Genomic DNA, 16,113 nt, shown 5'->3' on the forward strand with positions numbered 1-16,113 from the left:
CACCTTGTGGGCTGATTACACGGCCTAGTCAAATGCATGCAGCAAACAGATATTAAATCAACATAGCTTATTGCCATGCCACCGAATGGCGAGGCCCAGGCGTGGGCAAAATAAGTTTGCAGCTCACGCCTAAACACTTAAGGGGGGGAGTGGGGATAACATTCCCGGGGTTTCTGGATGAGTTAGGCAATCTAGCTGTCAGTGGCAATGATTAATTTTGATGGTCTCATAAATTCTGCAGAGAAATATATTGCCCCTATAATATCTGTTGATTTGCACTAGGTTCCTCCTCTGCCTTAAGGTCTGTTCTGGGAAACAACAGTCAACAAATGGCTCAGTCCCCCAGAGTAAAAAAAAAAAAAAAAAAGTACAACACCCACGCCTAGCCTGACGTATGACTGAAGGAGTATGGGTAAAAAAGACAAAGTAGATCACAGTGACACGTGCTTGGCTTATCTGCGTGGTAAGAGCTATGGATTTAGGTGTTAGCTTATCGAAGACATCGCTAATAATGAATGATTATGCACATCGCCAACAGCCCACATAACAGAATCTCTCCAGCACTCAGCAGCCAAACCAACATTGAGGAGTGAGAGCATAGTTTTGATCAGTGAAGACCATGACAACGTCTGTTGTTACCTCACCATTTAAAAAAGACACAGTGCCAATTACAGTCACTCATACGAGTGGGGAGAGGGATTGCGAGCAGCAGAGAGAGAGAAAGAAGAGAGAGAGAGAGATCGCAAGAGTGAGAGAGAAGGGGGATGGAGGAAGAGAGAAAGGGGGACAAAGAAGAGAGAGAGATAGAGCAGCTAAGTTGTATTGGTATTTTTGGGGTATTTTATTAGGATCCCCATTAGTTGTTGCGAAAGCAGCAGCTACTCTTCCTGGGGTCCAACACAAAACATAAAACATGACATAATACAGAACATTAATAGACACGAACAGCTTAAGGACAGAAGTACATCCAAGTTGATAGATGCCTCATAAACAAGACAGAGTGAAAGAGACTTTCCTATTGGTCTCTTTCTTTAAGGTTATCAATGAGGATGAATTGTGTGCGTTAATCTTTCAAATATATAATCAATAAATAATTAAATGTTCTCTCCCTTTACTCTGACGCTGGGAAAGAACCTGGCCCTTGTGCATTATGGGCGGCAAGTTATGCCCCTAAGTTTCCTGGTGGTTTGTTTTTTCTCTACAAAGTCATATTAGCCATAAGGACTCCCAAATTGCCACAATGAATATTACTATGGACACTTGATTCATTAGGCACCTTTCATGACCTGTGACCTTGAGGTGACATCATACTCTATGATATCATTCTCAAATAATACCGAAGCCGTTTTCTCAGTTGATAAATAATTGACTTAGCAGTTTAAAAAAACATGGTTTATGTTATCGTATAATAATTTCTGTAGACTTATGGCCATAACACTGCACATGCAATGTTAATCAATAGTTTGATCAATGACCTCTATTGATCAATAACTCCTCATTATGACAATCTCTGGACTGGGGGCAACTACTAAATGAACAGGGCAGTGTTGCTGATGTTTTTTTATTGTTATGGGCAGGTATGGTATGCCCTCATGTGGTTGAATATCAGAGTTGAACTAATAATACAGGATCCAGAGTAATATCCTGGGGGTGTACATTCGCTAGGAACCAAGAAGAAGCAACCGGGATGACGTTTGACAATGTTTGGCTACGCAACGTGGCCCTGTAGTCCCACCTCATATAGTTGACAGCATGTTCCCTGCTGCCTCTCTTCATCCCGCTGGTAGACATGCAGCCACAGCATCAGAGGCAAAGCTCCTGCATGGTCCAGTGTGCAAGAAAGCTGCAATAAAAAGAGGAGAAATACAACACACATTTGCCAAATGTATGTTTGATGAGGGAGGAGGGACAAGAGACTATTAAAAATGCATTTCATCTTTTTGACATGAACATGCACATAAAGTGCATTCAAAAAGTATTCAGACCACTTGACTTTTTACACATTTTGTTACGTTACAGCCTTATTCTAAAACTGATTAAATAGTTTTTTCCCTCATCAATCTACATACAATAACCCATACTGACAGAACAAAAACATAGAAAAAAAAACTGAAATATCACATTTTGATACAACAGTAGATGAGATGGGAAGAAGTCTGTCCATAATAAAGTGCTACTCTGCCTTAACAGCACTATAAACAAGGCAGTTCCTACAGGCCCTGGTTTCTACCTTCTTAACAGCACTATAAACAAGGCAGTTCCTACAGGCCCTGGTTTCTACCTTCTTAACAGCACTATAAACAAGGCAGTTCCTACAGGCCCTGGTTTCTACCTTCTTAACAGCACTATAAACAAGGCAGTTCCTACAGGCCCTGGTTTCTACCTTCTTAACAGCACTATCAACAAGGCAGTTCCTACAGGCCCTGGTTTTTACCTTCTTAACAGCACTATCAACAAGGCAGGTCCTACAGGCCCTGGTTTTTACCTTCTTAACAGCACTATCAACAAGGCAGTTCCTACAGGCCCTGGTTTCTACCTTCTTAACAGCACTATAAACAAGGCAGTTCCTACAGGCCCTGGTTTCTACCTTCTTAACAGCACTATCAACAAGGCAGTTCCTACAGGCCCTGGTTTTTACCTTCTTAACAGCACTATCAACAAGGCAGGTCCTACAGGCCCTGGTTTTTACCTTCTTAACAGCACTATCAACAAGGCAGGTCCTACAGGCCCTGGTTTTTACCTTCTTAACAGCACTATCAACAAGGCAGTTCCTACAGGCCCTGGTTTTTACCTTCTTAACAGCACTATCAACAAGGCAGCTCCTACAGGCCCTGGTTTTTACCTTCTTAACAGCACTATCAACAAGGCAGTTCCTACAGGCCCTGGTTTTTACCTTCTTAACAGCACTATCAACAAGGCAGTTCCTACAGGCCCTGGTTTTTACCTTCTTAACAACACTATCAACAAGGCAGTTCCTACAGGCCCTGGTTTTTACCTTCTTAACAGCACTATCAACAAGGAAGTTCCCACAGTCCCTGGTTTTTACCTTCTTAACAGCACTATCAACAAGGCAGGTCCTACAGGCCCTGGTTTTTACCTTCTTAACAGCACTATAAACAAGGTAGGTCCTACAGGCCCTGGTTTTTACCTTCTTAACAGCACTATAAACAAGGTAGGTCCTACAGGCCCTGGTTTTTACCTTCTTAACAGCACTATAAACAAGGTAGGTCCTACAGGCCCTGGTTTTTACCTTCTTAACAGCACTATATACAAGGTAGGTCCTACAGGCCCTGGTTTTTACCTTCTTAACAGCACTATAAACAAGGTAGGTCCTACAGGCCCTGGTTTTTACCTTCTTAACAGCACTATAAACAAGGCAGTTCCTACAGGCCCTGGTTTTTACCTTCTTAACAGCACTATAAACAAGGTAGGTCCTACAGGCCCTGGTTTTGTCGCACCTGTTCAGTCGTGTGGTCAGGTGCCACAAAGAGGGACCTCGAAAAATTGCTATTTGACAAGAGACTATTAAAAATGCACACACTACCATACATCTCAAGAAACAAGCAAATGGAGAGCTTGGGGCTATAACGTTCTATCTGCATTTAGGATTTATTGAGTTATTGACATAACCTTGATCTGTTCAATGTTCTCTACCTAAATAGTACTCTAAATACCCTCATTTATGTTATTAAGTTCAAAAGAATACAAGACAACAAAAAATTACTAACACCATTCAAACCAATGATGGTTCAGAAACTTTAAATGCCAATTATCTCAGAATCCACTTTTTGCAAATAGAACCTTAGGGTCCCAAGCTCTCGAAAAGGCACCAGAGATTTTTTGGCAATCTTTTTTTGCTAAAAACACCAGTCTCAACGTCAACAATCAAGAGGCGACTCCGGGGTGCTGGCCTTCTAGGCAGAGTTCCTCTGTCCAGTCTCAACGTCAACAGTCAAGAGGCGACTCCGGGGTGCTGGCCTTCTAGGCAGAGTTCCTCTGTCCAGTCTCAACGTCAACAGTCAAGAGGCGACTCCGGGGTGCTGGCCTTCTAGGCAGAGTTCCTCTGTCCAGTCTCAACGTCAACAGTCAAGAGGCGACTCCGGGGTGCTGGCCTTCTAGGCAGAGTTCCTCTGTCCAGTCTCAACGTCAACAGTCAAGAGGCGACTCCGGGGTGCTGGCCTTCTAGGCAGAGTTCCTCTGTCCAGTCTCAACGTCAACAGTCAAGAGGTGACTCCGGGGTGCCGGCCTTCTAGGCAGACTTCCTCTGTCCAGTCTCAACGTCAACAGTCAAGAGGCGACTCCGGGGTGCTGGCCTTCTAGGCAGAGTTCCTCTGTCCAGTCTCAACGTCAACAGTCAAGAGGTGACTCTGGGATGCTGGCCGTCTAGGCAGAGTTCCTCTGTCCAGTGTCTGTGTTCTTTTGCCCATCTTAATCTTTTCTTTTTATTGGCCAGTCTGAGATATGGCTTTTTCTTTGCAACTCTACCTAGAAGGACAGCATCCTGGAGTTGCCTCTTGACTGTTGATGTTGAGTCTGGTGTTTTGTGGGTACTATCTAATGAAGCTGCCAGTTGAAGACATGTGAGGCGTCTGTTTCTCAAACTAGACACACTAATGTACTTGTCCTCTTGCTCAGTTGTGCACCGGAGCCTCCCACTCCTCTTTCTATTCTGGTTAGAGCCAATTTGCGCTGTTCTGTGAAGGGAGGAGTACACAGTGTTGTTTCTGGCCATTATGAGCCTGTAATCAAACCCACAAATGCTGATACTCCAGGTACTCAACTAGTCTAAAAAGGCCAGTTTTATTGCTTCTTAAATCAGCACCACAGTTTTCAGCTGTGCTAACATAATTGCAAAAGGGTTTTCTAATGATCATTTAGCCTTTTAAAATTATAAACTTGGATTTGCTAACACAACGTGCCATTCTAACACAGGAGTGATGGTTACTGATAATGGGCCTCTGTACGCCTATGTAGATATTCCATAAAAAAAACAGCTGTTTCCAGCTACAAGTCATTTACAACATTAACAATGTCTCCACTGTATTCCTAAGTGACCCCAAAATTTTGAACGGTAGTGTAAATATTCCTAATTCCATTCCTTTACTTTGGATTTGTGTGTATTGTTGTGAAATTTTTAGATATTACTGCACTGCTGTAGCTAGAAAAACATGCATTTAGCTAACATCTACTCAACATGTGTATGTGACCATTAAATTTGATTTAGCTCAACTTACCATGTCCTGCGCCTCAACTTCCTGCGCCTCAACTTAACTGTCCTGCGGCACAACTTACCCTGCCCTGCGACTCAACTTACCCTGTCCTGCGACACAACCTACCCTGTCCTGTGACACAACCTACCCTGCCCTGCGACTCAACTTACCCTGCGACTCAACCTACCCTGTCCTGCGACTCAACTTACCCTGACCTGCGACTCAACTTACCCTGTCCTGCGACACAACTTACCCTGTCCTGCGACACAACCTACCATGTCCTGCGACTCAACTTACCCTGTCCTGCGACTCAACCTACCCTGTCCTGCACCTCAACTTCCTGGTCCTCAACTTACCCTGCGACTCAACTTACCCTGCCCTGCGACTCAACTTACCCTGTCCTGCGACACAACTTACCCTGTCCTGCGACACAACTTACCCTGTCCTGCGACACAACTTACCCTGTCCTGCGACACAACTTACCCTGTCCTGCGACACAACTTACCCTGTCCTGTGCCTCAACTTCCTGCGACTCAACTTACCCTGTCCTGCGCCTCAACTTCCTGCGACTCAACTTACCCTGCCCTGCGACTCAACTTACCCTGCGACTCAACCTTACCCTGTCCTGCGACACAACCTACCCTGCGACTCAACTTACCCTGCGACTCAACCTACCCTGTCCTGCGACTCAACTTACCCTGACCTGCGACTCAACTTACCCTGTCCTGCGACACAACTTACCCTGTCCTGCGACACAACTTACCCTGTCCTGCGACACAACTTACCCTGTCCTGCGACTCAACTTACCCTGTCCTGTTTTCAAGAGACCACATGTTTTCAAAACTGTTGTGTTTACATGAATTTGGATTAATTCCAGGGATACACATCATCCTGAAATATATCTAGATATCTTTGTTAGGAAGAATGCTATATTTCTCTTGAAGGAGTGAATGTAAAATATAAAAATTGGCTCAACTTACCCCACTCTCCAGTGTCCAAAACACCAGTCAGATATTAATGGTCATCAGAGCATGTGTCAATACTAATATGCTGGAAAGCAAGGGAGTGCTGCTCTCGGATCAGCTTTCTCCATTAAAATCATTAGAATTATTTCACAATTGCCTACTGACGATTTATCAACTCCTATTACCACATAGGGCTGCAAATATTGACCAATCTTAGTCTAATGCTTACCCCCCCCAAATGCACTAAATCACCGATTTGGCATATCATTGTGCATATGTTAGTCTACACATCATGAAATATATTGAGACAAATTACAGACAGTAGCCTACAAGTAGCAAAATAGAACTCAATTGATTAACATGAAATGTATTTCAATATGATTGAATTAGGCCTATAGCCTACTGTTTATATTTTAATGCAGTCAACTAGGTTTTAATTTAAAGCAGAGTTTTATACATCACTTGTTTGTATAAACTGCAAAGACATTGGCAACTTTGTAGGCTATTTGGAGACAACTTTGTTCTGAAATTATCGGCGGCCAAAGAGAGACGGATAAACAATTTGATTCTATGTTTAGCTGAAACCTGTATATAAAGTGAAGCGGATGGTCAAAATAGCATTTAACGACGCAATTATTTATTCTACGAGTGGTCTGAGGCAAGCATTAGACTACGAGCGTTTTCAAATGCAACGTTAATAACGATGGTTTTGGGAAACAGCTCGGAGATGTAATTAAACGACGATGAATTTTGCCTAAAATGCTTTTGGGAAACCGCGCCCTGAGCGAGGAAGAGACGAAGCGAGAGGCATGACTCCGCCCCTAAATCTGTCAGCGAGAAAAATACAACGAGAAACAGACGTGGGGATTTTTTTTGTATGAAGGTCATGTTTTGTCTGATTGAACATGGTAAATAGGCGTTTATAAATGCACTACATAGACAGACTACTGTGCTTTGATAAATTACGATGAATAACGTTCTAAAAAAAAGGACATGCTTGAACTTCCTTCTGTCACAATGCATTGCTGCATTATGACGTCATACATGTTCTCGAATCACCCGTTCAGGAGATGAGGTGGTGGAAACTCAGCGAAGTGTGGTGTTTACTGGACGATAACAGAATCCCAAACGTCTGAAATTGAAACAAAATCCCCGTAGGTTTCTTTGATGATATAATCTTGCATTCTTCTATTACACTGACAATGTCTACCTATAGTCCTATACTGTAAAGTTCTCATTGATCTTCATTTTGTAATTGCAGATTAACTTGGTGTAAATGGGGAAAGGAATTCTAAAAGGCATCATTGCTGATGCTGCAGTGGAGAAATACTTTGCTGCCCTGAAAGCAAGCACATCTTACATCCTTGGACTTTTAGTTGGACAGGTGAGACATTTAGGCCTACTGTGTGTAAGGGGATGTGGTCCGTCTTTCTAATGTTAGGCTATCCAATGCAATATCATTTTATTTCATCAACATTTGTTTTGCTACAGGGGGAGTTTGTGGTGCATGCAGCGATGACCCCACTAAAGGAGGACAATCCTGATGGCCTGATGAATGAGGATGACAAAGACTACATCCTAGATCACGCAGAACATGTGAGATTTATTGGAGAACATGCCTGAGAAATATGGAGGATTGTTTTTTCTGAAATGATCTTCTGTTGTACTGTGGTGTTATAGTGTTATGATATTCAAGTGTCTATGGTTTGGTTAATGACTCCTGCATTTTTCCTTTTGTTAAAGCTGAACCGCATGGTGCCTGGAGGACTGTCTGTGATGGGCATGTTTGTGGTCTCCCCGTCCCACCAGACCAAAGAGAGCCATATGAAAATGAGGCGGGTGAGGCAGGAATTTCTTCTTTGTCAAATTTCAAGCTTTTGTTTTTCTTAATTTTCTTTCTTTAGATGTTTTTGGTTTGATTGTCCATCTGATGATTTATCCATTTGTCTGTATTCTGTCTGCATTTTCTCTGTTAGACTATGGCTGCTGTGGAGAGTCGTGTATCCGAGGACAGGCTTTGGGGTTTCTCAGAGGAGGACACCAATGACAGAGTGATGCTTCATATCTGCTCCAACACCAACAAGTATCCTCTTACTCAGTCTCCACTGCTGATGACACACACACTCATCCACACACTCATCCACACACGCAGACACACACACTCATCCACACACACAGACACACAAGCAGACACACACGCAGACACACACACACACACACACATTCACACACACAGACACACACACACATGCAGACACACACGCAGACACACACACACATCCACACATGCAGACACACACACACACACACACACACGCAGACACATGCAGACACACACACTCTCACACACATGCAGACACACACGCAGACACACGCAGACACACATCCACACACGCAGACACACACAGAGACACACACACATATCCACAGACACACACGCAGACACACACACGCAGACACACGTGCAGACACACATCCACAGACAGACACGCACAGACACACACACACATCCACATATGCAGACACACACACGCAGACACACACACACTGACACACATGTACATAACACAAAGACTAAAGAGAACACACTCTTTCTTAGCAATTTCATCACAGAGTGACTTGCTGGATTATGAACATTAAAGAACCTAGTGTGAGTACAGAGTTGATATTTTCAACATTTTACTCATTCATTCATTTGCCTGTGTATTATCTTCTAACATCGCAATTCACTGCAAATCAAATCAAATTGTATTTGTCACATGTGCCGAATACAACAGGTATTACAGGGAAATCCTCACTTCCAAGCCCTTAACCAACAATGCAGTTCAAGAAAAGATTTACTTAATTAACTAAAGTAAAAAAATAAAATAAACAGTATCACAATAAGATGACATAACAATAACGAGGCTATATGGGGGGAGGGGGTACCGGGAGAGAAGGAGAGAAAAGGCTGAACTCTCGTTCCTGGTTAGTGTTGATAAATGTTAACTTACTGCGTGCTGTCTCCCAGAAATCTTCTAAATCTGCGACATGGAGTTACCTGCAGTGGATGACAGCGTTCTGGCCTGTTGCAGTCTGCCCCATGGACATCGACCTGATGTTCCCTATCAAGGACAAGACCCGCCACGGTCTGATGCAGGCCATGAAGGTAACCTAGGGCCCCAGTCAAAAGTAGTGCACTATATAGGGAATGTGGTGCCATTTTGGACAGAGACCTAGTTTAATCATTATTATTGTTATATGTTTATTACACATTCAGTCTTCCACCACTACTTCTACTGACAAAGTAACAATACATCTTATCCGTGTTAGGATGGGATGATGAGGTGGGCAAAGAAGACTGAGGCCAGTGTTTGTCTCCTCAACAACAAACATCTACCAGCTAAGACAGATTTGAACCCCCCAACTAAGGCAAGTTTGGTGTGGTGTGCAACTGAATATTGCAATGTCGTTGCTGACGATCCTTGTGAATGACAACTGTTTATGTCCTGTATGTTCTTTAGAGGAACAATTCACAAAGGATAAAGATTCAAGGTCAGATCTTCATCCCAACGGTAAGTGGGAATATGAATATTGAGAAGAAAAAAAAAATACTGCAAAAATCGGATTGTTGTACTTTTCTTACATTGTAATGGAGCTCAAATCTGCTCCATATAGAGGTTCAGGTGAACCCACGTTGCAATCTCCTCTCTCTCTCTCTCTCTCTCTCTCTCTCTCTCTCTCTCTCTCTCTCTCTCTCTGGGTTATCTTGTAGGCAGGGGGCAAGCTGGGGGAGAGGCCGTCCACTGCATCAGTGCAGGTATGCAGCTGTATCCTGAGACTGAAGGGGAGTCTGGGGTGCAGAGCGTACATGAACCCTGCAAGGACCACTGCCAAGACCACCACCATGGTAGGCAACTGTGGGCACCAATAAGTCCGGCAACCAGTATTTCAAACACTTGAGCTGCATCTCTGTGATGACTTTTTGATGACCTTGAGTCCATGTCACTCACAGTACATCAAGAGGGACATCATCAGGAGTGTCTACAACAGTGCCAAAAACTTCTTTGAACATCTGATAAATGATGAAAACTCAGGTAGGATACATGAATAGTTAGTTACCAGTGCAGTAGGTCTTAAATGGCCTTGAAATTCAATAATTAGTCCGCAGCTATGCCACTAGATGGCGATGGTTAGGCACTGTAGTTTTTCTTGTACTGTACACTCAACCAGCATCATTCATGACGATATGACAGAGGCTCTTGAGTAATTGTAAAATATGTAAAAACAATCTTTGACCTTCGTATATAAAACAGGTATGCATATATCTGTGTGCATGTGTGACCCTGCAGATATCCATGTATATGTCTCTGTGTGTGTGTCTGTTTGCATGGTTGCATGTGTGTGTGTGTGTGTGTGTGTGTGTGTGTGTGTGTGTGTGTGTGTGTGTGTGTGTGTGTGTGTGTGTGTGTGTGTGTGTGTGTGTGTGTTTGCATGTGTCTATGTGTGTGTGTCTCTATAGCGAAGGCATTCATGGTCTCCCAGCCCTTGGCTAAGCGGGTGTTCTTCCTGGTTCCCGACACTGGCATCTCTCTGTGTGACTACATACTCTCCTCTGAGACAGAGGCAGCTGTCCAGGAGAGGATAAGGGAGTGGGCAGGCTTCACCATCCCTGATGGGCAGCTCCATATCACCCAGCAGTTGGTACAGGGCAGGTTGGAGTGGCACCAAGGTAGGCTAGGTACTGGTTCAGCTCCGTCTGTGCTGTCTGAAATAGAACCCAAATTCTCATAAAGTTGCCAAAAGATAATCTGCTGGTCAGATAGATGTCTTGATGTTCCTTGAGGGCGATAAGATATACTTGGCTGCATTTTGGAAAGTGAGTGTCAAATGTGACTTGATCACTATTCTAAGTAGGCCTACAGACAGGTCGGATAATGTCACAGCAGTAAATGTTGTTACCTCCTCGTACATGCCTGTCGATCTGTCATCAACTTTATTCCTCTTCATGTCATGTTTTAAAATGCACGTAGGGCAGGCTATCAACAAATCGTCATATTCATAGATAATAGTTATATTCTTGTTCTATTCTATTCTTTTTACTTTTGCCACTACCCGTGTCTACCTGCTGTTGTCAGGTTCCTCCCGAGTTTCAGTTTCTGTCCCACCCATAGCATTACTTCTCAATAAGATACCTGTGCCCTTTGTGACACGGTTACAGTGTGTGTTCAGATCTGGTTGTGACCTGTCTCATCTGTGTGCTTTACAGATGATTGAGCATCAGTATGGATTTCCTTTCTTTTTCTATATATATAAAAGGCAAATAGCTGAAGTCATTGATCTCCCCCAGGCATCAGAAATGTGTTACAATAGAGAAGGTGGTTCCTCGCAGCCTTTCTGCCTGTAGTTTAGGACACATTTAGGAAGCAGGTAGGGCACAGGTAGGAAGCAGGTAGGCTGCAGGTAGGGCACAGGTAGGAAGCAGTTAGGAAGCCAGTAAGAAGCTGGTAGGAAGCCGATAGGAAGAAGTTAGGAAGCAGAGTAAGTTGGGTGTCTAACGGCTTTTTATTCTGGTTGGAGATTCAGAGGAAGGCATGGACAGCACCTGGGTCCCGGTGTACAAGATCCAGCAGAGGCGCAAAATCACCATGGGTACGTTGTGATGCAGCATACCCTCTCTCTCTCGCCTTCCGTTTACTTTTCCCCTCTCCTCCATATTAGTCAGTACTCCTCTCCTCTGTTTTGTAGGTGTGGCAGTGGCTTCAGGAGTCTCCCTGGTGGCCTGTCTCATCTATAGTCTCTTCCTAGAAGAGTGACGATGTGTCCCACGGAGTCAAGCGGTTCAATCCCAGGATCTGGCATGCAAAGGGCATCAGAACATCCCTGGGATTCCCATTAATTAAAGGGGCCTGTGCAATGACATGGAAGTTAAGATGTGTTTTTTTCCATTTCTATTAACACATTCCAGTAACAGATGACAGTGTGTCTAGGAATACACTTCCTGGGTTTATTGTTAGAGGGGCCCATTCATATTTGCGGCGTGAGACAGCAAAGTCACGTGGAAGGAGCAATTTATTTTCACGTGAGATCAGAGCCACCAGCTGCTATAGTTTTACACTCTAACGGGAGCGTCATGCCCCAGACCGGGTCCTCAGCCCTGTGTCATGCCTCATGATGTGACGTCATCTTAGTGGGGTTTTGTGTGGGTCAACTAGAGTGTTGCAGCTGGTGCCATGAATCAAAGCTCACAGCGCCAACTGAGAAACAACCTACCCAATAAACAGAAAGAGAGGGATGGGGGCGCTTATTATAACTACTGTAGGTAAATATTTGTGCTAACTAATCTCATTCTCGGAAGTCTCGGGTAATCAACAGTGCCTCTTCAAACTCAGGAGGCTGAAGAAATTTGGCTTGTTAACTAAAACTCTCACAAACCTTTACAGATGCACAATTGAGAGCATCCTGTTGGGCTATATCACTGCCTGGTACGACAATTGCACCGCCCACAAACGCAGGGCTCTTCTGAGGGTGGTGCGGTTTGCACAACGCATCACCGGGGGCAAACTACCTGCCCTCCAGGACACCTGCAGCACCCAATGTCACAGGAAGGCCAAAAAGATCATCAAGGAGAACAACCACGCTATCATCCAGAAGGCGAGGTCTGTACAGGTACGTCAAAGCTGGGACCGAGAGACTGAAAAACAGCTTCTATCTCAAGGCCATCAGACTGTTAAACAGCCATCACCATCACAGACAGGCTGCTGCCTACAGTACATACAGACTTGAAATCATTGGTCACTTTCGTAAATGGAACACTAGTCACTTTAATAATGTTTACATATCTTGCATTACTCATCTCCTATGTATATACTGTATAGCCTATGCGCTCTGACGTTACTCATCCATATATTTATATATTCTTATTCCATTCATTTACTTAGATTTGCGTGTATTAGGTATATGCTGTGGAATGGTTAGATATTACTTGTTAGATATTGCTGCACTGTCAGAACTAGAAGCACAAGCATTTCATTATACTCACAATAACATCTGCTAACCATGTGTATGTGACCAATACATTTGATTTGATCTATAATGGGAATTCATGCATTGCCCACTGTCTAAACAAAAATGTAGCAATTGGTATAGCGCTACTGTGTTGACTTTATGGACGTTATAGATCTTATTTTGTTTGTGGCTAATATCTGTCTTAGCCCTTCCTTGAGGCACTTGATGTTTTCTCTCAACACTGCTACAGGCCACAGGCTTACACTGCACTCCTGAACCCTGACATCAACAACAACCACCTCAGATACACAACACTTACTGTAGGCTATTATACAGTATATATGACTTGCAGCTACAGTAAAATTCTGTCTGTGGCCACATCACATACCGAAACTCTGTGGTTACTGTGAGCATGGGGCAAGTGGTGACAGGCCTGTCCAGACTCCAGACAGACACAGAGAGGATATTTTTGCTACTAGTCCCAGCCGCCACCCATGCGATGCAACGGTCGCCGCAGTGAGCAGAAGATGTTGTCAGTCTGGTGGGACTGTGTTGTTACATGCTTAAGGAACCACGGGCAGGAGAAGCACCAGGTTGCATGAAAGGAAAGCTCCAGGGGGAGGTTTCAGTGAGGCGTGATAGGGGTTAGACACACCACTGGTTGTGGAGACGTGAAAGACAGTCTCCCTTAAAGGTTACCCTGGTTACCCTGGGCCATGTGTAGTCTGTAACAGGATCACTTGTATTTTAAACCTAAGAGGAAATATGACAGTGTGTCACAGTTCACAGTATTCTGCTGTTGGCCTGACGAACACTCACTCGCTGGCCGGTGCCTGATGAACGCTCACTCACTGGAGGGTGCCTGACGAACACTCACTCACTGGCCTGTGCCCGACGAACACTCACACGCTCGCCAGTGCCTGACGAACACTCACTCACTGGCCGGTGTCTGACGAACACTCACTCACTGGCCGGTGCCTGGGATGTATGTAATAAGACTAAAGATTTCCTGGGGTAACAATGTAAGAAATAATACATGAAAAAACAAAATAGTGCATAGTTTCCTAAGAACGCGAAGCGAGGCGGCCATCTCTGTCAGTGCCATTTTCAGAGTTTCAGAGTTATTGTTCCCAGCACAAGGTGCACCTGTGTAATGATCATGCTATTTAATCAGCTTCTTGATATGTCACACCTGTCAGGTGGATGGATTGTCTTGGCAAAGGACAAATGCTCACTAACAGGGATATAAACACATTTGTTCACAGAATATGAGAGAAATAAGCTTTTTGTTACATATGGAACATTTCCGGGATCTACTATTTCAGCTCATGAAACATGGGACCAACATTTTAAATGTTGTGTTTATATTTGTGTTCAGTGTATTTGCAATTTCATGTTTGTAAGGAAATACTCTTGATTTGGACCCGTCTCTCTAAATGTATTTTTTTATTGGATCATCATTGTCCAATCATCATTGTCTCCAGTACCTGTAGCTCACCTTTAGCAGCAGCGCCCAGAGAGAGAGAGAGGAGAAGCCAGGCCAAACAGCCACAGAGGCTTGTGACTTCATCCTATAAGACGATTAGAACGCCTGATCAGCTAGAAGAGAACACTGTGATCACACGGACCCTCTCATCATAACATAACATTGTGGATTATATTCTGGAATGTGGAATGTCTGGCATTGTTCTGACTGTATGTTTCGTCACCATGCTGTGACACACAGGAGGCTGGTGGCACCTTAATTGGGGGGGACAGGCTTGTGCTAATGACTTGAGCGGTATCAGTGGAACGGTATCAAATACATCAAACACATGGTTTCCATGGTTTCCAGGTGTTTGATACCATTATTATGAGCCGTTCTCGTGTGAGTTACATCAAAAGATCAAGGTCAGGTTTTTGATTGTTGATTTTACATGACAGATGTGACAGATTTTCTGCATTCTTGGGATATGTTTTCCTAACACAGTGGGTTCAGACTGTTAAAACTAAGGATAGGCCTACATGAATAAGAATAAATGCTACAGTATTGGCTCCTCAACAGAAAAGGGTGCACCATGCAAACCTGTTGAACATCTGGGTCCCTGGTTGGAATGTGGAGACTGCTGCCAACCTCAAATAAAGGGCCAATGAGCTTTTGTTTTCTTTCTTAGTTATGAACTTGTTCTACACTCACAGCACACCAGAATCCAGTACCTTCTATCTTCATCATAGTAAACCCCTCTTTTGTTCCCATAGTTCTGGGTTCAGCCACAGTTCAGACCACAGTTCAACCAGAAGCACGCTTCCAGCAGTTCCATGTGCACGCATGTGCTTCTGTCAGTTTCCACTGAGTAGGAAGCACCGTAATTGAATTTATGACATATCAAATTGTGGGTAAATAATGAACGTCGGTGCTTGAAGAACTTTCATGTTTTTCTTTTTTTTTCATTTCTGTGCAGTGAACTTTTCAACCTGTGCTGGGGTCAGAGCAGAGTCATTTCTGTGCAGTGAACTTTTCAACCTGTGCTGGGGTCAGAGCAGAGTCATTTCTGTGCAGTGAACTTTTCAACCTGTGCTGGGGTCAGAGCAGAGTCATTTCTGTGCAGTGAACTTTTCAACCTGTGCTGGGGTCAGAGCAGAGTCATTTCTGTGCAGTGAACTTTTCAACCTGTGCTGGGGTCAGAGCAGAGTCATTTCTGTGCAGTGAACTTTTCAACCTGTGCTGGGGTCAGAGCAGAGTCATTTCTGTGCAGTGAACTTTTCAACCTGTGCTGGGGTCAGAGCAGAGTCATTTCTATGCGTGAACTTTTCAACCTGTGCTGGGGTCAGAGCAGAGTCATTTCTATGCGTGAACTTTTCAACCTGTGCTGGGGTCAGAGCAGAGTCATTTCTGTGCAGTGAACTTTTCAACCTGTGCTGGGGTCAGAGCAGAGTCATTTCTGTGCAGTGAACTTTTCAACCTGTGCTGG

The 16,113-nt window shown here is 44.0% G+C and overlaps 1 protein-coding gene across 1 annotated transcript; it reads left to right on the plus strand.

The window, feature by feature from the left end:
- Positions 1-7,096: 7,096 nt before the first annotated feature.
- Positions 7,097-15,297, plus strand: LOC109901624 (odr-4 GPCR localization factor homolog). Its single transcript, XM_020497628.2, has 14 exons — positions 7,097-7,329; positions 7,437-7,559; positions 7,667-7,771; positions 7,919-8,014; positions 8,152-8,258; positions 8,789-8,825; positions 9,186-9,323; positions 9,488-9,586; positions 9,679-9,729; positions 9,930-10,064; positions 10,170-10,251; positions 10,677-10,886; positions 11,735-11,806; positions 11,903-15,297. Exons 2-14 carry the CDS (start codon positions 7,452-7,454, stop codon positions 11,968-11,970), a joined length of 1,308 nt encoding a protein of 435 aa, XP_020353217.1. The 5' UTR covers positions 7,097-7,329; positions 7,437-7,451; the 3' UTR covers positions 11,971-15,297.
- Positions 15,298-16,113: the final 816 nt, after the last annotated feature.

Source organism: Oncorhynchus kisutch, linkage group LG13 (genome assembly GCF_002021735.2).
Source record: "Oncorhynchus kisutch isolate 150728-3 linkage group LG13, Okis_V2, whole genome shotgun sequence".
NCBI classification, from domain to species: Eukaryota; Metazoa; Chordata; class Actinopteri; order Salmoniformes; family Salmonidae; genus Oncorhynchus; species Oncorhynchus kisutch.